The following is a 20,448-nucleotide window of genomic DNA, read 5'->3' on the forward strand; positions in this document are numbered from 1 at the left end:
GCGCGTAACAGTGAGTGAAAACATATAAAAAAAAGATATATAGGACAACAGGAAAAATGGCTGATACGAATTTAACACACAGTATTGTTCACCATAATTTTAATCTTTTAAAAATATTAAACATATCAAAAAGTTACACTTAATAAATATAACATTATGTATGTAAACCTTTTTAATATATCTTTTTAAAAAATATTTTTTGTGAAAAAAATTCTTATGTACGTCATATGTAAAAAGTATTGATTTTTTCTCTCAAGAAGTTTTTGTAATATGGGCTTCTTAATGCTATTAATCGTACACGAATAAGGATGGTAATAATAACGTTGTTTCATCAGTCAAAAAATATAGCCCCTTTACTTCCTATGTGTCCGTACTTGTGGTATTTCGTATATATTCCCGTACAAGTCATATACCCGTTTTAAAGTCTCGATAACGTTACTCATTTCATGGCAAGGCATCGGCGCGCAATTGTGCAGTACTCGTACCATTTTCAGTAAGTCTTCAATTATGTAAGACTTATCATGCACCTTGCCCTTTGTTGCTAAATCAACATATATATTAAATTTCCTTAATGCCTTTTTTATTTTAACCTTATCCTCTGGTTTCTTCACTAAAGTCTGTACCCAAAACAAAACAAATCAAATATTATATTATCATTAAAACGTACACGTCGATCGTTATTAATTGAATTTATTTTTTACTATACATTGCACGACTGTAATTCGTGATATAAAGGCCAATCTTCCTGGCAAGGTATGCAATCACAGGTGAAATAATACTGTTTTAGTAGCTTCTGTTGTCTCGTTGCTCTTGGCGTAATAGCATAGTGTTTGCCATAATTGTCTAATAACTGTAATAAGATAATATATATTGTGAATAATAACTTGATTTTTATATACAATATAGTTTACATACAATAAAAATTAATAGTTTAATACCTGCTCGCCCTTTCGAATAGGATACATGACATATATCACTATGTGCTTAGGTCTCGAGTGCCTTAATATATTTGGATCGCAGCTGTGATTAAATAAGCTAAAAAATGGCATAGCGGCTATGCCGCGTTCTACACAGTCTAAACCTTGCGTTTCACCAAACTGCAAATATAAAATTTAATTGACAAATTGATAAAATAAAATTGTAAAAGAAACGAATAATAAAAGATCATTGACACATCTGAAAAATATGTGAAAATAAATAAATTGCAAATATATAAAAATATCGATAAAATATACTAGCATACACAGCCGATATCATACAGTGTGCATATTGCTGGGGATTATTTGCTGATGTCTTAAAATAAGGCCGCCAAAAAATGTAACGTCGTTGTTTTTCGCCAATGCGCTTAAATCCTCTGGTAATTTAGCACCAAATATCACAGTGCGCGTCGCTAAAAAGTATAAAATAAAGCAAGTATCCAAAGACCTCTTGAAGAGATCAGAGACGGATCTTTTTTCAGTATTCGTTACAAGACTATACACGCTAATGTATCTGTCGCTATGTAATTTCCCATCTCGAGAAAAACCTTTCGTCCGTGGATCTGAAAAACAATGGTATATTGTATATTGTGACGTACTCTATTATTTAAAACAAAAAAAAAGTATAAATATTAAATACCATCATGTTCGTCAACTTCTTTTAGCATTGTCCTCAATTCCGTAATACCACCCGCTTCTCTTAGAGCGAGCACGGCAAGCCTTATACTAAACAAATCAAGATTATAGAAGGCATATTCGATCAAAGGAGGGAAGATAGCGCATTCTATATCATGACATTTCTTCCATTCGATAATTCTGCATTCTTCCGAACAATACATCGCGTAAGTGCAATAGTTACATGGTACGTTCGCCCAACACACTCTTAAACAATTTGAGCAATGCGTCTGCATATTTTCTTGCATTAATATTAACGAGTAAGGTTTTTCTACAGCAATCACTTCCCCTGGATCAATATCACGAGTAGCAACAATGTGTCTGCCGTAGCGATTATTATATTTTATGGCTACTGCATCTGACGCACAAGGAACTTCATTATTGTGAGATTGAGTAGTAGGGAGAGGAGGAGGTTCCGATATCTTTGCGTCTGTATTCATAGTACGTAGCTCCGTCTGTACAGTCTTATCGCGTAAATTGTCAAGCTTTGCTTTTAATTTTTCTCGACTTGTATCATTAGAAGACATCTTATCTAGCCAATACTGCGCCTCTTTAAGTATATCTTCTACAGAATAATTTCTCAAAATTATTAAGCATTCTGTCTTACGCAAATAAAGCTTAGCTTTTAAATTATCAGGATAACTTAGGGCTAGGGCTCTGTCGATGTCCTGAATGCATTCCAAATACAAGCCTACGTGAAACAACACTGCTGATCTATTGGCATAACCAAGAGCAAGTTGCTCAGACGGATAAGGCGCAAAGGCTATACTCTTTGTATATAATTTCAGCGCATCGATGCACGTCGTATTATTGAAGATACCTTTGACAAAAACTTGATTGCCTTGTTCCCGCAATTTTTCCGATTCTTTGGCATTTTTTGGCATACCAGTTGTAGTAGGAACTATATCATATTCTTGTATTACATTCAGAGTAAATACTACACGTTCCTGATCAGTCTTTAGTTTCTTATACCGATCTGTCAGCTCGTGATGCTTGCCTGCTACAATCAATCTGGTATTTAATGTATCCTGTATCTTATCCATTTCGTTTTCTTGGAAATATTTCACTGACAGTATATTATTCTAATATTTTTATGTATGCCTGCACGTAGGACAGGATCTAGAAAAAGAAACCATCCATTTTCTGACAATCTGATAATCAACATTGTAAAACAGTATATTAAGTATATATTCAATTTTATTATTACTGTTTCCAAAATATTTGGATCAAAGAAAATTTGATATCGAATGCGATATTTGCATCATAGACATTTACATTTTTTATTAAACGTACTTCTAAGGTATCCAATATTAACTATTATATTACATGTGTGTGTGTATTATAGTATATACACACTCTATCTCGAAATTTGCAACATTTTCTTTGTTTTATTACAGTTCATCGGTATATTCATAAACAAAAGTATAGTCTATGATGACTATGATCAACAGAATAGCTAGACGCTAAACCAACGATAAATGATTCAACTTGTTGAATGTGAAATGTGACTCCGAAAACAATTTCGTTCCTACAACGATCTTTATTTTACGATCGTAGTCTGATCCACGAGTTTATCCACGTTTATCGAGAAGACAATAGGGAAACTTACCCGGCTGAATTGCTGATAGAACAAAAAAAACCACTTCTTTCTCTGTATGCTCCGTATACCGAACTGTTGCCATGTAGATCCGGATTTCGGCTAGGATCCTAGGATATTCAGGCCTTCTGGGATATTCTTGGAGTTCTTGGACACATTCTTGGACGCCAGCCAAAATTTAATAACAAACGAAGAGAAGCCTGAGAGAGGCCATCCCTGATCCCGGCATTCCCGGCCTTTTTCACGAGACTGTCGAAACCAGTCGAAACTGTCTAACCAGAGAGAAGAATGAGAGGCGCAATGACGGCGATTTTCTTGGGACGCTTTTGCTAGGCCGTACAGTAGCGCCACACATCCACTTTCAGGAATTGGAACTACGAGCCACATCCACTTTTCGATACTGTCGATGAATTTGGTTCATGTCCGTGCTATGTATACTGTGTATACATGCCGGGAGCCTCCAAATCCGGCCGAATCACGTTCGGCCGCTCTCGCCGCCCGCCGCGCGTCGGCGCGGCACGTGGCACGTGGCACGTGCCACGTGCGTGACATTCATTTACGCGGCATATATCTCGCCATGAAAAAGACCGGGATGGCCTCTCTCAAGCTTTTTTTTGGTAACAAACAATAACATAGTAATTATTTTAAGTAACTAACGATAATTTGGTGACATTTAAATGCCTATATATATATAACGCGGAAAATTTGATTTAATTAAAAGGTAATGTATAATTAACATAACAGATGTATATAATATAATATAAATTGTATTAATTTGTTATGAAATAATTGCGAAGTGTTGTAATAGCAAAATAATAGCAAGATAAAATTTCTGTTAGATTAAACAGTGATTTTTTTGTTTCATTGCATGGCATCAATAAGTAAGATTCCTCAAGTTTCAGGAATCCTAATATTTTTAATATCTCTACTAACACACAAAAAGGAACGTATTCTCCGCGTATCTGCACATAAATTTCTTCGCGCAGTCTCGGTACCGTCGGTACCGATCGCAATAATCAGAAGCGTTATGTATACACTTACGTCGTCAAGACGACGTATCGACTCCCTCGCTGCAGTACATACGTGTATACTTGTTCGATACATGTGTCGCTGACAATAATCGTCGAACAAAAGATTGCGTCTGCAAATATGGCTTTACATTCGACACCCATCCTATATTTGAATATGGGCGGCGAAATGTTGTATGTTTTGCGACAGAGGCTGAAGGCGCAAAAAATCGACGTCGACAAGACAATACAAGGTGAGAGTATTGTACACTCGAAATTTCGAGTACCTCGAAAATATTTTATAAATATTTTGCTAATATTTTTTTACAAATATAATATGATTTATAATTCCACTGATGATCTTTTATAACGATTTTATAGCAATCTTTTACACAATTATAGTATTATATTCTGACAATTTTTAAATATCTCAAACACAAGTTCTATCATTCAATCCGATTGTCAATTATTATATTACGATAAAATATTGTATATCATTATTTGCTGGAAAGACCTCATATATATAATATTATAAGATTGATAAAAATTGATTAATTTTTTTATACTCTCAAAGTAAGATGTATAGCAGCACTAAAAAATAAAAGAATTTTTTTTAGATATTTAAAAGCGCGTTAATAATGTTACGCACATGTGGCAAGACTAGTTAATACAATAGTTTAATTACAGTATTGGACGACGTAACAACAGCTTTGCTCAATCCTAAGATACTGTCGCCGATTTTCGAAGAATCGCCGATGATCGGGGTACTACAATTACGCGCTACTTTAGAGAGCGTCGCTCTTTCATCCATCATGAAGCTGGACAAGAGCAGTATGGACAAACTGTTCGATCTGATGATCATGATGGTGAAATATCAATTGAAGGCAGCTACTGGGCCACGAGAAGTTATTCTTATCATTCTGAATCACATAGACGCAATGCGCGACATGGTCAGCGATGTAAGTGCGCAAAAGTGTGTCAGCATGGTGCATCAGATGATCGTTAACGTGAGTACAACTCATTGTCAGAGTATAATCAATTTAACAATATTTAATTCAACCAAGGATTTTTGTCCACTTTCCAAAACGCAGTTTTATGGCTGCCTGACCTTTGACGAGGTCTGGAATGCACGGCAGAGTTGCCTGAAGGAATTAGAGCCGTACAATGTGCGAGTCTCGATTCTTCTGCGACGCGGTCTGCAAAACGATGACGCCAGCTTCAATGTAACACCTCAGAAATACGATGAGAAATACGGAGAGCATAGAAATACTCTAGCCACCATGAGGATTAAAGACGTGAGCCCTGAAACGTGCTGTGGAGGATCCCTCGATACCTTTGGTGACAGAAAAACATTATTGGGCAAAAATATGTAAGACAAAAAATGCGCAATGCCGAGATCACAGTATAAATACACAGTAATAATTACTTATTTTGTTATATAGATATTTGCCAACATATGGCATAACGGAAAGTGCAAGGCGAGACAGCCAACAGTTATTAAGAGATTGCGGTGCAAAAGCAGAATTAGGTATGCTGGCTGTTCAACTGGGGACTGAGGAAACCAATTACGAGAGACCGTTCACGCTTAATTTACTATCAAACATGGACGAGGAGAATGTGAATAATGCGAATAGGGAAATTGATACTGAGGGAAATAACGCTAAACGAAGCAACGCGGGAAACGAAAAGCCGAAATTGAACGAGGACTATAAAGCCAAACTTGATACTGTATATGCGGATTTTTTCGAGGACGAGCACGAAGGTTTGAAACGCAGCATGGATTTGCTCGATCTTCTCGACGAGATCGAATAATTTAGGATTTTAACCGATAAAACATAACGCGATGCAATTATTTTTCTTATATTTCCTTGCCTATTTATACACCAATATTTCTATTAGAAATAAATACGTTCCCATGTGAAAAACGTTATTCTCCTATTTTACAAAACATATTTCAGTTTGCTTCGATCTTATCCAAAGCATAAGAAAAACAGTACGTATATATTGCAAAATCCTAAGATGGTAACTTTACAGGCTATTACACAAATGCACTGACTGTAATTACGGAAAAGTAGAAAATAGATTCTCTGCACGCAAAAATATATAAAAACTTTTTTAAGATTTCGTTAAATCTAAAATATACTTGACGCCCGTCCGGCCGTTGAAACTGAGCGCCTTAGCAATAGCTTCTTGATATTCGCCGAAAGGCACCAGTTTATATGGCGGCGGTTGCAATTTCTTATCCCTAAAGAAACCTGCTAAATTTTTAAACATATCCACTCTCTCCTGAGATTCCATATTTGTTTTCGTCCAAGCTGTCATCCAAAATCCTTTTAACGATATATCCTGGAAATATATTGCACAAATTAGATTTGACAAATATTTTTTGCAATTTTCAATAATAAATATAATTCGGAATTACCTTAAAGATAAGTGCGGATATTGGTACAGTTAGTGGTTCTCTGGACATGCCGCCGTAAGTCACCATTGTACCACCATGAGCAAGATGTCTCATTACTTCGTGCGCATTCTGCCCTCCGATGCAGTTAAGAGCTAACTTCGGTGCAAGTAATTTCTTATTTTTGAACAATTGTGTATTTCGGACCTCCTCTTCGGTTAGTACTTGATCCGCTCCTAAGGTTGCCAATTGATTCTAAATAATTCATAATATTACATGTACATATTATAATATTTATAATATGATAAAAATAATAAAACAATTAATATTATTAAAATTTGATACGGGCAAATTTTAATGTTTTTAAATTATAGAGACTTTACATAGCTATCAATTAATATTATACCTTTAATTCCTGTATGTTTGGCCTATCTCTAATAACACTGACAGACTTATAACTCCATATTTTGCATAACTGAATGACCAGCTGACCAACCGCGGAATTGCCACCATTTTGTATCACAGTGTCTCCAGGCTTTAATGAAACAAAATCCTTCAACATTCTATAAGCTGTACATGGATTCACGTTCATCATACTGGCTATGACTAGATCAACATCGTTTGGTATCTATAAAACGAGACCAAGGGATAACAAGCGCAACAAATGCATTATTCCAAGAGGATGTAATAATAATAATATACATATATGTACTTTCATAACATCCTTGAAATTGTAATTGGCTTGCGTTCTCCATATTCCAAAATTAGGACCATTTGGCACCACCCTGTCTCCAACATGCAAATCTTGAACATTAGAGCCAACCGCAACTATTTCTCCAACTCCTTCATTCCCCGGTACCGCTGGTAGAGGAGGCCTGCTAGGATATTTTCCTTGTATCGTATTTATATCGGCTGGATTCACCGGGGATAGTAACCATTTTACAGATACCTGCATCATAAAGATTGATTTAACTATTAAGTATACTATTGTAGAATACTAAAAATTCATGGGTGAAAGCAGATGAACTTTATAATTGCAATAACAATTACTTGATCGCCCGCTGGTTGTTCTATCGTTTGCGTCGTTACTTGAAGAACCTCAACAGGTTCGCCGTATTCTTTGTACAATAGAGATTTTACGCAGTCGGTATTAATTGCAGCACTCATTTGCCGAATATTTGTCAAATTACTTTTAACTGATCGTGAGATTGACAAAGTTAATTTGCTTGCAAACATAGTAAACCTATATCGAGCCACGATGACGTTCGTTGACATTCGTTGAGACAATTTTGGAGAAAAATTTGCCGTATAGGTTATATCTCGAATTGAAGCGATTGGTGATTGTCCTCTCGATACTCGATCTCGATAGCAGAAAGATAAAAATATATATAATAACATATTATTCTAAATTATATATATAAAACAAGGCAAAAAATACATGATTGATCCTTTTATTGGGAATAAATTTTTATTTATTTAGATATTCATATTCATAATTATTACTAAATATTATTCATGATAATATGAAATGCGATATAAAAGTGATGCCGTAATAGTATTTTATTATATGAAGTATATTACGATATATCCATTATATAGTTATGATCTGTTAATATATTTACAGTTTAAGTCTGTCTAGTAGTCATTTTTTTTAAATATTCCTATCCCAAGAATTTCTTATACAATACTTTTGTTATCACAGTAATAAATTTTAGTACTTACAATATTAAACTTTCTTTTGAACGTGACAAAAAATTTTCTGTTATCTTAAACCAATCTTAAAGAAATGCTTATTGCTTTGCGATACTATACTATCATTATATTTTGTAAAATAATTACCATGTTAATAATTAACGAGAGATAAAATAAATTATAGTTTTATCCGAGCTTTATGTAATATGTATTAATATGCATGTAATATAATTTGTTTTTTAAATTATTAATAGTAGTATTATAAGAAATCATAGTTTAAATATAATCATATAATATTTAAGTTTATCTTCTCTGAATTTATCTTCTCTTCTTACCAATGGAGAATGTATTAAACATTTCCATATCTATTTATACACTTTGTTATAAGGTGGTCGACGTAACAGCACTAACACCATGTACTAAAACTGTCGGTGGTAAGTCGACAGTTAATTCTGTCAACGATTGTAGATACTGTCGATACATATCATCCTCATCCCAAGTGTTCGAGGCTGGCGGTCCGGGCAAATATATAAATGTTGTCGCAGTTTGAGAAGAATATTGCCTTATCAGTTGATTAACGCTGAGAAGTAAAATTAATCAATTAAAAAAATATCTTTTTCTTTGTAAAAAGTTGTAGTCAAAGAATCAGTTAAATGCTTACCCCAATATATAAGCCCGGGACACGTTACTCAAAGCATTATTGGACTCTGTACTTGATTCATATTGATTTTTTGGCTCAAGCAGAGGCCTACCCTTTAACCCTCGGATTTGCTCTCCCCATTCCGGAATTTTTTTAATCGATGCAGAGATTCTTAGTAGATTTAATGATTTCCGAATTCTGTGCTCGTTCGAGATTCTCGGGTATTCGCTCATCGAATTAGGAGAATCTGAGATACTTAGGCTTTCACTGCCATCCGCAGTTTCGCAATGGAACACTCTGAGATGTAGGTTTTTCCAACTGGGTACCATGTTGATAATACACGCGAGTTGAAGCATGAATAACGACGTTGTATCGAATGGATCTTGATCGGTTGGTTGGAAAAAGTTGACCGGCCATACATCGATATATTTCAAATTTGAGTTTCTAAAAGTTTCAAATACACATTACCGTGTAATAATAGAAATGTTATTTCAAATATTTTCGCGATGATGAATTTCTACTTACTTCGTTAATTGCGCTTTATTTAACAGATGAAAGTTTCTGCATAGACACAAGTTCTTCTTCATCCTCAGAACATCTGAGCACATTCCGACATATTGAACCGGATCTAGATTCTTTTCGCCTGTTGCTTGTCTTAGAGGGAACACAGTGTTATTCGGAAGTGTTGTACTATTTTCAAACATCGTCGTCGCGTATTGAGAATCCAAGAAAAAGTCCCTTGGCGTTTCTTCATCATAAAAACCAAGAACGATCGTATTCGGTTTCATCGCACCCATGCCAGACAGTCTTATTAAATGTTGCATGCCTTCGCGCACCGTTTTCGTCACGGTCAATTCGATGAAGGCTTTAACTCTCATATGGTCAACTAAACTCAACCAGTGCGGATATTCCTCTATCGTAGGATCGCTACTCTGACCAGTAAATTCACCAACCTTCACGTGTCCGATAACATACAGTCCTCCTTTCTTCAAGTCATTCACGAAATCGATAAGAGGACAGGCGGAGCGCGGAGACGCGACCATCAGTAACATTTGTGGACGCCAAAATTTAACGTGATCCTTGCGCGAATCCAACATCAACAAGTATTTTCTGACTTGATGGAATATCAGTGCTTGAGATATACTGCCCCACGGTGCGTTTTTACTCGGCGAGAATAAATGTAGCACAATGATCAATATTAAGCATAAAATTATGCTACTGGAAGCATAAATGCTGTTGATTATAAACATCATTATCAATGTTCCAAGAAGACCTATAGTCGCGGTGTGCCACGTGAAGTACGTGAATGTTGGCCTGAAAAGAGGAAAGATTTAGATACTCGTGTGAGGGACAAGTTATATATTAATCGTAACTATAACGTAATTTAGTGCATGTACTAAAAACAGTATACCTAAAGTTTGGTGCACTAGCAAGTTCCAATCCAAGACACGCGAGATTGGTAGCGAGATAACTTAGAAGAAACAATACCGAATTAATTTGAGCAATGGTATTCAACGAGCCGATAAGCAAGATTGTCTGAACCAAAATCCACGAAGTTAATACCGCTGCTATTGGATTGCCGCGCCATGTGCCTTGTATGATGAAATTTAATCCCGAACCTAGACAAGGAATAAAGCAAAGATATTTAATTACACAATTAAATTGAATTAAATTCTTATTGTCATTGTAATTACTTACCAAATACGTTGTCTTTGGCCAACGCTTCTAATACTCTGCTAGAACCTATCAAATTGCTTAAACCAGCGCTAAATGTAGCAGTGAGAATGCCAACGGCGACAAATGGCGGCCAAATATTAATCGGCATCATGTACATAAAGTTGTTTTGCAGTAAAAAACGGCTAGTAGTGGCAGCCGTTAAGACAGACAACAAAATGTAGCATATGAACGTAAATGATACCGCTGATAATGTCCCACGTGGAATATTTCGGCCGGGATTTTTCAGCTCGCCTATTATACGTGTCATATGGTCAGTATGTACAATGTACATTATATCAAATATAAATAAATAGTTTTATTTACCGCTCATATTTGCACCGGCCATTATCCCAGTTACACCACTGAACAATACACCAAAGACGCTCGCAAAATCCGTCATAGTTCCTCCGCTTGAGTAATCGGCGCTGTAATTCGAATAGAGATTGCTGGAAAGCGTAGAAGACAAAAGACCCGTGTAACTTCCATTTACGTGCTCTGTTATATTTTGTACCAATGTATTTGCATCTGGTATTGGTATCTAAAGGTATAATAAATAATTATTTATCAAAAGTCAGTCAGCCAAGTTAATATTGAACATACAGTAATATTTTCTTACATTCAAATCAAAAAATTATTTACCTCTATTGCACCCTGAGTCAAAAAACTAATAAAAACGCTACATAGACAGATACAGACAACCGCCAAGATCGCAACACTGGTTTTCGCGAACATTGCGGCTCCGATAAGACAAACCACAAGATTGGCAGTATTTAGTATGGAACAATATAAAAATCGCCACCATCGGCCATCTGGTATAAGTCCAGTTTTACCGTTCAAATAACCGGAAGGGCCAAAATTTTCAACCAAACCCTCAGCACATCCAGAGATACAAAGCGCACTGGATACTACATTGGCCATAAAAAACAGAGTGCCAATAGAGCCACCAAATTCAGGTCCTAATGTACGACTGATCATAACTGCATATAGGATTAATAGGAAAATATTTTTCATATCTTTTAAACTTAATGTTCTGCGTGTTAAACGTAGCAATATTTTATAATAAACCGAGAACGTAGTTTTAACAATCAAAGCAGCCTATTATAATCATTATCAAATATAAGCGCGATGAAGTAAGCCACGCTGCTGATAAGCTATCTTTAAATGGATGAGTTGGCATAGTTGATCTATCTCTGTCAGATAAATAAAGATAAAGATGGAGAATAAATAGAATTTACTTGACGGAAGTAGCGTATAGCTCAAAACAGAAACAAAAGGATACAGTAAGCGCCACCACCCTCTACAGCGCCGTTGGTCGATATAGCGCAGACAGACGCGACTGTGAATAATAAAATACCATATGCTATAATGAACTGAACTAAAGTCACAAATAACCCTGCATTGCCCACAATGTATCCTGTAAAAACGAATATAGTTGATATAACTAACAGATACTCGTACTCTAGATAAATATAAAACTTTTATGACGTATGACTTACCCATTCGTATAAAAACTAAGGCACTGAACATAGACAGTGTAACTGGGCTAAATACACCAGCAAAAGTTCCCAATGTACGGGTGTTGTCCACACCAAGAGTACCAAACTCGACATAGCCATCTCCCTCCGAGTGTGCCGTCCTTCCAATCTTAAAAATATTACTTAGTCGTTGAAGCACACTCCTGCCGTTGATCAAAGGAGCTTTCTCACTTGTGATCCTGATGTGGACAGGTTCTGTGTTTGTGGAGCCAACTTCCGATGCAATCATCTTAAACGTGCTGGATAAAAAATTTCAACGTTACATAGAACATAGATATAATAAATTTAATACGTAAAAAGATCGTTCTTCGGATATATGAAAAATTTACATGTTGCAAAGTTGCAATGCTTATCAACAACACGTAGTAACTGTATATATAAAGAGGCGTTGCATTATTCGGACTAAATGGAGTTAAATTGACGATCGATTGGATATAAAATACACTTACGCAAAAAGTTGGAGTAAGCTTTCAGAATGATATCATTCACCAACATACACTCTCTCTCTCTTCACTTGTGCGTATAAGAAAATATAAAAGAATATATATCCGACTTGGTCATACGATTATGATGTCATGCGTTCGACGCTGTTCGATGTCGAACGTCAACACTGCAACGTCAAACGTCAAACTCGCCCCTCGATTTAAGGTTAATAAATTTGCATACACTTGGCGTCACGACGCCGCGACGTCATATATGCATGCGTGTCTGAAGTTGGGAATTTTCGGGTTACAATGCACACGAGGCATTTAAATATGAATGATATGAGTCATTCGACACAAAAAGCGACCAACTTTAGATATGAAGCATCTATAACATATGTACTTGTATGACTGTATATGTATAGGGAAACTGCAAATGAAGATGAAAATAAAAAGGAATTTCGTCGATAAGTATACGCATCATTCGTTCGTAATTCCGTTTTCTACATTCTCAACTGTACGTGTGTACATACGCCGCGGATGTGATGTGGATGTTAAGTATCGTCAGTCGATAACTCGTAATTAAGTTTCGCGAGATTATTGGCCGCGTTCAGCAGACACAACTGTTGAGTTCGTCTTATCAACGCTCTGCGTTGATTGGTTGGTTCTAAAAGTAAGAGCCAATCACGTTTGACTGCTACTCAGCGGCTTGGTCTGCTGAACGCGCCCATTGTCGCGGGAGGCGGGAGTACGCGTCTACGTGTCTAGTCTACTCGTCAGTATCGTATGATAAGGAATGAATTAATGAACATACGCATCGTGTCGTAATTTCTTTTGGGATTGCGGTACACGCAGATATCTCATTTCATGGCTTTGTTGAAAGGAAGAAAGATAAAACGAAAATTGTTCTCTTTAATTTTTAGCTGCAACAATCAAGTTGTATAATGTATGTCTTTCGCGCAAATAAAAATTGAAAATAAAGTAGATGATATCAATTAGCATTTTGAAAATAAAAGGCGGAAGGACGCGAAGAGAAATGGTCGAAATGGAAAACGAAGATAGACCGATAAAGCCACTCTATCAACAAACGCGAGCCTCAAGCCTCGAGCGTTAATAATAATTGGTGTCGATTCAGTCGATTGTCGCATTCAAGATTCGGGGGTGGCAGATGGCTGAGATGGCAAATGATGCGGTTCGAGTTTTGCAGATGTCCATTATCCACGCCACCAGCGACCGGGCGACCACCCACCGCGTATTGTGTTGTATTGTGTTACCCGGCACCGCACCGATTTGAGACGCGCGCGACGACGATGATCCCTGTGCGTGACTGCGTGCCGCACACAACGATCGATGAAGAAATCAAAATCGGGAAAGCCAGAGCCAGAGCTAGCGGACAATGTAAAGAATGTAAAGGAACGGGGCTCCTTTATCCTCGACATCCTCATTTCGGCGAGGATAAAGTCGATAAAGTGACGAACCGGGCGAAGGTAAGGGCGAAGGGCACATAATTGGGCCTTGTGCTATATTTATATTATTATGGGACCGCGGCTCGCTTCGCTCTGCCGAAATGCAAGAATCGCGAGTTGCGAGGTCTCTTTTATATATACTGTATAATATATACAAGCGAGCTCTCGTCTCTTATAAAAGACGGGCCTACTGGCAAGCAAGACCAAACGAGACTGATAGTCGTCGTATATGATAACGTTATATTATGTATGTGTATAATAACTATAATATAACACGTACGACTCTTCTGACCTCTGACTCGCGTTTCAATTTTAGCCGATTGCGGGACGATTTCTGCACGATCATCCTCATTTTTGATGCGTATGTATTCATTCGCTGATCGCCCTTACAATTGGCCACATCGAACTAGGTTCGGGCCATCTATCAAGAAAAGAAGCCGAAAAAGGTCATGGCCGCTGCACATTTCTCTTCCGATTACGAACCAATGAATGTACATTATCGGCATCTATCAAAAACTGATTACTGCAGCAATTACCGAGTTAATCTTTGAAACGATCAAGTTATTTGGCCACGTTCTTATCTGTCTGCAGGATATTGACAAAGGTGAGATAATAGGCAACGGCATCTCTATTATTCGTCTTTCGTTCTTTCGCACATGATTTTTAGCATCAGCTGTGATGAAAGCTCACAGGAATAGTTAAATGTTTCCATTTCCCTATCGTTTTTATTTCTCTCGATTCTCCTAGCAAAATTTAAGAAACTTTAAGTAAAGATGAATCTTTATAAACTCTAGCTTGCATCACATCACTTTAATGTCAAATTTTGCTCAACTTTTAAATTGGGCGGTTGCGGTTTGCGTGGCTATTTCTCAACCCTCGCCACTTTTTCAGCCGGGACAACCTGCTCTGCCGTCGAGAGATTCGTGACGCAAACCAGCGTAGTTTATATGTATACTGCAGATGTTCCCAAGAGTTTGATTCATCCTGGTGGTGCAGACGGTGCAGTGGCGGCTGGCGCTAGTTTCAGGCAGGGCAGGGCAGGGCAGGACAGAGCTCAATGGGGTGTACTACCACCAATACCACCGAGACCGATGTACGATGTAGAATGTAGACTGTAGACTGTAGACCGAGTCAGAGCGATGTATAAATCTACGAAGCATGAAACCCTCGCAGCAGGGTTCGGGATTCGGCCCGATTCTCAGGAGGCAGGGAGAAAGATGAGAATAATGTGTTTAGTTTCTCCCTCGCACATCGGTCCCCCGCTGGATACGATTGCGACTTGGCCGGATTGAGCCACGAGAATCGCTAGAGTGGGGATGAAGCTATATAACCTTGGGGTTGGTCGCCGAGGAAGCGAATCCTCCGAGAAAGACGCGCGTGCGGTTGAATGCAACGCGAGGGCGGCAAATCGCGTCGTGGATAACAGTCATTCGGTTTTACCAAAAAACCCCTGAGGGAAGATAATGCTCGCGTAAATGCGCGTATTTTCGCTCATCGTTGATCGACGATCGCCAAGACGAGAGAAAAATGGATTTTACAATGGTGTTATCTATCGTCATCGCTATTCTGTCAATGAGTAAGTACCTGTACATGAGATGTGACTTGCATGTGAAATGTGCGGAAAGAGAGAGAGAGAGAGAGAGAAAAAACGAAAATACTCGAGCGAGCACTCATCATGAATACGCTATAAGAGCATTTCTGCGATGTCTTGTATTTGAAATATAATTAACTTTAAATATAATCGTAACTATCGTTCTCCCTAATTCGCTACTCGACGAATGAATAAGGCAGCCTTGTAAAGAATATAATATAATATTGCGGTAATTATTATACAGAAAGTTTAATTGTTACAGAGGAAAGGGAAACGTGGGACACATTGGAGTATTTGAAAAAGACAAGTGGCACATGTGCTTGAGACACAGGAGCACACGAGACACACGTGTGCGCCACTAAAGAATGTGCGCGATATAACGCAGCAGATGTGGAGAGTAAAATTTTTTCATATTGAAAAGGATGTTTGATAGCAGTTAATAAAGTTGCTTCCAAATTACGTGACAAAATATATTCAATTTGTAATTTCATTTAAAGCGAAAATTAATTTAATAGAGAAACGAGACAAGACTAATGGCACGCGCGCGCGAAACTACACGAAAGTAAGTAATGTCTCCTAATTTTTTTTTTCGAGTCTGGCGCCATAAAAAATTTTACGTTTCACCGAGTTTACGCGACTCAACAAAACGCAACTAGAGACTTTAGGTAACATCTCAATGAAACGCAGTGAAAATTTTCTATGGCACCAGATTTAAAAGAAAAAAAATTAGAAGGCACTACTTTCGCGCACCGACCCTCGTATATACGTTGCTTAATTTTTTTACTCTTGAAATTTTTTGACAAGAGCAAATCTAATGTCGCAAATTCGCGTCGCCGTCGTCGTTGTCACCAACCGATCCATCGTTGTATCATTATCAATCGCTGTCCAAGTTCCAACGCACAGACATAGAATATCAATTGCCAACAATCGCAGAGAGACGATGGCGAAGAGGAGAATGACGATGGCGCGAGAAACTCTGTACGTCGATCGAATGTTAAATAGTCCTGAGAGCGTACCGAGCATATTCTTTCGTGCATCATTTCTTCTTACAATTAACACTCCCCTGTTGCAAACTACGTGTCGACTTTGCTCGGCACGCGATGGCACTTGACTGTATTACGCCTGCCGATTGCGCGTACGAATCAACCCTTGACACACCTCGCACGTTCCAACAAGTTGAAATTTTATCAGCGTACCAATAATAAATTAATCAATCTATTTGTTCTTCCTTTTTACTAGTCCAAGAATCGTGTATAGGCATCAAATTGCATGGCGAAGAGAAAATCTTCTTTTTGACAAATTCGCTATTATAAAATTGTAAAAATCCAAAATTTACATCTAACAATAAAATGTATATTTAAATTTCGCGTTTGCATATTCTCTTTTTGTAGCGTGAGACCTCTAAACGGATGCAGCGTTTTCTTTTTTTAAATATATATATAAGGTGCTTGGAGATCCGGATATCTAAGACGTCTATCCGAATTTTTCGCGTTAGTTATGAAATTGTCATATACTTAAAGATTCCGCGGAGGCAAAGATCGCAAAGATTGGCGAAAAGCTTTGTATCCGATGCTCGATCGTAGAAGATCAGGGAGAAGATCCTTTTTTATCGATAAACACATTATCTGAATATAATGCAACATATAGGTGAAAACACATTCGTCCTTCCTCCAATGCCTGTTTGGCTTCTAAATATTGAGCATCACTCTCGGCGGGTGGTCTTCTTTTTATCTGACGACTCGTGTCCTCTCGTACAGCCAGTTCTGACCGAAGCATTCTTCGGCCGTTCATCCCTCTCTCTATTATAATGAGATATTCCCACGAAGAGATATATCTCTTCATCTTTCATCCTCGTCGTACGGCTGAATTGTGTTGCATCTGTCTTATAGTGAGAACGAGTCACGCTTTGGCCAGAGATCCAGAATCCGTAAATTCGTTGGCGCACTGCGAAAGGGCCATCAAGGAGATCGAACAGGAGGATCGTGCGACAATCGTGGACGACAGAACCTCCAGATTGTATTCCACATGGCTGTCTCAAGAGTAATTGACTAATTGTGGTTTTTTCCCCCGCGCAGAATGTGTCGTTATATAGATAATTTGAATTTACAAATAGAAATTGTATAATATGATTTTTTTTCGTTGCAGATGCGAAGTGCGAGCCGGCCCGGAGTATATAATCAGAAAATACACATTTTTCAAGAACGGCACGTTTCTCCTGCTACGTTATTATTATGCCGAGGAGTCGTGCAGCATAGCGACGCATACTGTCACAATTCGGGGTTCCATCAAGTTGCTGGGATCTTCGACCGTTGTTTCTGGCGCTACCGAAACAAGATTTCACGTAGATGCCATTAATATTGTGCCTTTGAATCGACAGGTATTTCTCCAAATCAATTAGTTGGAAAGATGATGTCCAAGTGATAGAAATGTTAAAATGTGCGAGAAGCAAAATCAATATTTGTGTGATTGTCTACTGAAATTTGATTTTACAGGTGGCTCACAAGTTTGGACACAGATTGAATCTGACTTGCGGTCCCCAGCCGAAATGGCGACCTTACGTTGCTGAAGTGGTTTACGAGCAGCCGCGGCAGCGCTCGGCGACGCCGCTGTGGCAAGGTCCGATCTACAATTCTCTGCAAGCTCACTCATTTACGAAGAGGCGGCTCGGTATAAACTGTTTAGAGCCTTTCGGGATCGAATTCACTGAATTGAGGCTGCTGAGAGTGCAAAAGAAGCCGTTCGGAAGCTTGTCCAGCAACAATCGATACCATAAGCTTCCACAATTCCAACTTTTTTTGGCCAGTTCCACACCCAACGTTCACTCTCGTTGGAATTACAAACCTACCTCCTTGCAGCCTACAGCCATGGTCCGCGCTGACACGGTACGCTTGCCCAGACCCTTTTAAATCTTGTCATTCGTATCGTCTTACGTAGATATAATGCTCCAAATTATCACGCATCTCAAATAATGTTCTTTTGCTGCGAAATATCTATATCTATATGTATATCTAAGGAGTAATCCTATTTTTACGATGAGAAAAGCACAGATTATTCTCGCGATAAACGATACGCATGATTGCTATATACAAGGATAACAAAGACAAACCAAGAGAATGGATCGAGAGCGTTATTAATGCCGACACCGTTACAGGCGAGCGATTGCCCGATATGCAGTGGCGTATCTCGGAGCACCGAGTTCAGCCCACCTCTTCTCCACCAAACGGCGGCTCTACCCGCATTGATCGGAGGTTATTGGCATAGTGAGAGGTGCGAGAGCTCCGAGGGCGGTATCTGGTCCAAACGTCAACTTCAGATACATTCGGGAGACAGATTGTGGACCGGTCGATGGGACTACTACGACGATCCGCAATGTTCAACGTTTCTGTACGCGATTACAGCAGCCGGAAGTTACATTCAGCGAGCTGGAAGACAGAGACGTCACGAAGAAGTCGATCAAGAGACTTTCCTCGGCCGCTTGCTCAATGTCTCCACGAGACCCTTGTTCAAAAGGAGTGTCACCAATCCATCAACTATTCATCCTCTACGAAGCATAGATCTCCATCGACGTAACAACTTGTACGTCGCGAACGGGCCAAAAGACGAGAAATGGTCTGTTACAATAGATAAAAAGGTACAAAGACAGGAAAGATCGTTGACTGATGGCGTTCATCGGCTCTTGCGCGACGAGAATCCCATAGTTCGATCGAGATTCGCGGCAATGCTGCGAGATGATCGGATATACGAGACCGCTACCAGAAAGCCTTTTCCCACCTGGAGCACCCTTTCCGGTACCACGGAGCTAGATCTGCACATTGCCGAGAGCATTTTGATTCCCGGAGACGCCACGGTATCCGCTCGTTGTAGTGCCGATCGGCGGCTCGGCGTGCCGCTCACCACCTGGCCGAGAACGTGCATTCCTCGCGCCATCGAGGCGCCCTCGACGTTGGGACTGCGGGCTAAGCTGGACGTCAACTGGAACGGTCAGTACATCCTGCTGTTGGGCTCGCGAGATGACAATGCCTGGGAGGCTCCTCTGCGGCAATGCGCGCAGATTCCACCTCGCAATTCTGTTCTACGAGCGCATCTCCGAAGAAGCGTCGGTCTTCGATTCGGACTGCTCTCCTCAGCGTCGTCGAGCCGAATCTTTGAAATCTCCGCTTGGCTCCTCTTATCGCGAATCTTGCAATGCTCCGTGTATTATCTTGTACGGTGATATTAGACGTCCGAGTCGTTATCTTCGTCGAGGAGCGTTTGAATTCGGAATTTGAGAAAGAGATTTGATGAAATATATATGGAGTTTAAACATTCCAAGACATTCTCCCCTTTCGTCTTCTCTTGGAAAATTCCGTAGGATCGCGCGCGTAAGTTTGTATATGTGTAAATAGAATTGAAAATCGAAAGATCACGGCAGTAATTCCGGTGGAGAGTGGCGCAATTAAATTAATTATCCCTTTTCGTTACGCAAAAGTATCATCGATCGACTTTAAAAAAGCGCGTAATAATAATTCGTGGATGAAGATGGCCATTATTACGCGATGATTACGATGACATATCGTATAAGCTTACCCTACTCTTTCGCTACTCTGTATTAAAATTGAGATACATATCTGCGATTACTTGTAATTTAATAAATTTAATAAATTTAATCAAGCCGCTACGTTGACAAGTATAGTCTTATAACAGAGCCAGATCCTATCGATCCTTCGCACCGATTGTCTCTTCCTTCCTTTCG

The 20,448-nt window shown here is 38.7% G+C and overlaps 5 protein-coding genes across 7 annotated transcripts; 2 read left to right on the top strand and 3 right to left on the bottom strand.

Annotated features, from left to right (window-relative positions):
* Positions 1-82: 82 nt before the first annotated feature.
* On the bottom strand, positions 83-3,649 carry LOC139815271 (SET and MYND domain-containing protein 4). The gene is made up of 6 exons (XM_071782063.1): positions 3,262-3,649; positions 1,618-2,771; positions 1,260-1,540; positions 939-1,097; positions 707-850; positions 83-617 (listed from the first exon to the last, which is right to left on the bottom strand). The coding sequence occupies exons 2-6, from the start codon at positions 2,693-2,695 to the stop codon at positions 354-356; spliced, it is 1,926 nt and encodes a 641-aa protein (XP_071638164.1). The 5' UTR covers positions 2,696-2,771; positions 3,262-3,649; the 3' UTR covers positions 83-353.
* Positions 3,650-3,805: 156 nt separating this feature from the next.
* On the top strand, positions 3,806-6,181 carry Oscp1 (Organic solute carrier partner 1). Of its 2 annotated transcripts, XM_071782084.1 has the most exons (5): positions 3,806-3,970; positions 4,152-4,510; positions 4,944-5,263; positions 5,348-5,625; positions 5,699-6,181. In XM_071782084.1, the coding sequence occupies exons 2-5, from the start codon at positions 4,399-4,401 to the stop codon at positions 6,066-6,068; spliced, it is 1,080 nt and encodes a 359-aa protein (XP_071638185.1). In that variant the 5' UTR covers positions 3,806-3,970; positions 4,152-4,398; the 3' UTR covers positions 6,069-6,181. The 2 variants fall into 2 exon arrangements, with proteins under 2 accessions (XP_071638185.1, XP_071638184.1); XM_071782083.1 differs by lacking the exon at positions 3,806-3,970 and having other exon boundaries at positions 4,068-4,510.
* LOC139815278 (enoyl-[acyl-carrier-protein] reductase, mitochondrial) lies at positions 6,101-8,052 on the bottom strand. The gene is made up of 5 exons (XM_071782082.1): positions 7,705-8,052; positions 7,367-7,603; positions 7,061-7,282; positions 6,679-6,909; positions 6,101-6,602 (listed from the first exon to the last, which is right to left on the bottom strand). Exons 1-5 carry the CDS (start codon positions 8,050-8,052, stop codon positions 6,372-6,374), a joined length of 1,269 nt encoding a protein of 422 aa, XP_071638183.1. The 3' UTR covers positions 6,101-6,371.
* A 37-nt stretch (positions 8,053-8,089) lies between these two features.
* LOC139815268 (solute carrier family 12 member 9) lies at positions 8,090-13,088 on the bottom strand. Its single transcript, XM_071782059.1, has 10 exons — positions 12,687-13,088; positions 12,199-12,476; positions 11,982-12,116; positions 11,342-11,679; positions 11,027-11,240; positions 10,685-10,954; positions 10,398-10,605; positions 9,512-10,300; positions 9,008-9,430; positions 8,090-8,926 (listed from the first exon to the last, which is right to left on the bottom strand). The coding sequence occupies exons 2-10, from the start codon at positions 12,464-12,466 to the stop codon at positions 8,728-8,730; spliced, it is 2,844 nt and encodes a 947-aa protein (XP_071638160.1). The 5' UTR covers positions 12,467-12,476; positions 12,687-13,088; the 3' UTR covers positions 8,090-8,727.
* A 1,722-nt stretch (positions 13,089-14,810) lies between these two features.
* On the top strand, positions 14,811-20,380 carry LOC139815272 (uncharacterized). Of its 2 annotated transcripts, XM_071782066.1 has the most exons (5): positions 14,811-15,701; positions 17,606-17,756; positions 17,862-18,093; positions 18,209-18,598; positions 18,868-20,380. In XM_071782066.1, the coding sequence occupies exons 1-5, from the start codon at positions 15,653-15,655 to the stop codon at positions 19,927-19,929; spliced, it is 1,884 nt and encodes a 627-aa protein (XP_071638167.1). In that variant the 5' UTR covers positions 14,811-15,652; the 3' UTR covers positions 19,930-20,380. The 2 variants fall into 2 exon arrangements, with proteins under 2 accessions (XP_071638167.1, XP_071638165.1); XM_071782064.1 differs by lacking the exon at positions 14,811-15,701 and having other exon boundaries at positions 15,753-17,756.
* The last annotated feature ends 68 nt before the right edge of the window (positions 20,381-20,448 follow it).

The sequence above is a fragment of the Temnothorax longispinosus genome, chromosome 6, assembly GCF_030848805.1.
Source record: "Temnothorax longispinosus isolate EJ_2023e chromosome 6, Tlon_JGU_v1, whole genome shotgun sequence".
In the NCBI taxonomy this organism is placed as follows: domain Eukaryota; kingdom Metazoa; phylum Arthropoda; class Insecta; order Hymenoptera; family Formicidae; genus Temnothorax; species Temnothorax longispinosus.

Excerpts from the sequence above, each read along its gene's own strand:
- LOC139815271 (XM_071782063.1), bottom strand. The coding sequence starts at position 2,695 with ATGGATAAGATACAGGATACATTAAATACCAGATTGATTGTAGCAGGC. Across the intron at positions 851-938 it reads CTATTCGAAAGGGCGAGCAG|TTATTAGACAATTATGGCAA; the intron begins GTATTAAACTAT and ends ATCTTATTACAG. Across the intron at positions 618-706 it reads ACGAATTACAGTCGTGCAAT|ACTTTAGTGAAGAAACCAGA; the intron begins GTATAGTAAAAA and ends TTTTGGGTACAG.
- Oscp1 (XM_071782084.1), top strand. The coding sequence starts at position 4,399 with ATGGCTTTACATTCGACACCCATCCTATATTTGAATATGGGCGGCGAA. Across the intron at positions 4,511-4,943 it reads CGTCGACAAGACAATACAAG|TATTGGACGACGTAACAACA; the intron begins GTGAGAGTATTG and ends GTTTAATTACAG. Across the intron at positions 5,626-5,698 it reads ACATTATTGGGCAAAAATAT|ATATTTGCCAACATATGGCA; the intron begins GTAAGACAAAAA and ends TTTGTTATATAG.
- LOC139815278 (XM_071782082.1), bottom strand. The coding sequence starts at position 8,052 with ATGTTATTATATATATTTTTATCTTTCTGCTATCGAGATCGAGTATCG. Across the intron at positions 6,910-7,060 it reads CAAACATACAGGAATTAAAG|AATCAATTGGCAACCTTAGG; the intron begins GTATAATATTAA and ends TGAATTATTTAG. Across the intron at positions 6,603-6,678 it reads TATCCGCACTTATCTTTAAG|GATATATCGTTAAAAGGATT; the intron begins GTAATTCCGAAT and ends ATATATTTCCAG.
- LOC139815268 (XM_071782059.1), bottom strand. The coding sequence starts at position 12,466 with ATGATTGCATCGGAAGTTGGCTCCACAAACACAGAACCTGTCCACATC. Across the intron at positions 12,117-12,198 it reads CTTAGTTTTTATACGAATGG|GATACATTGTGGGCAATGCA; the intron begins GTAAGTCATACG and ends TCGTTTTTACAG. Across the intron at positions 11,680-11,981 it reads AGAGGGTGGTGGCGCTTACT|TTATGATCAGTCGTACATTA; the intron begins GTATCCTTTTGT and ends TCCTATATGCAG.
- LOC139815272 (XM_071782064.1), top strand. The coding sequence starts at position 17,524 with ATGAGATATTCCCACGAAGAGATATATCTCTTCATCTTTCATCCTCGT. Across the intron at positions 18,094-18,208 it reads TTGTGCCTTTGAATCGACAG|GTGGCTCACAAGTTTGGACA; the intron begins GTATTTCTCCAA and ends TTGATTTTACAG. Across the intron at positions 18,599-18,867 it reads CCATGGTCCGCGCTGACACG|GCGAGCGATTGCCCGATATG; the intron begins GTACGCTTGCCC and ends ACACCGTTACAG.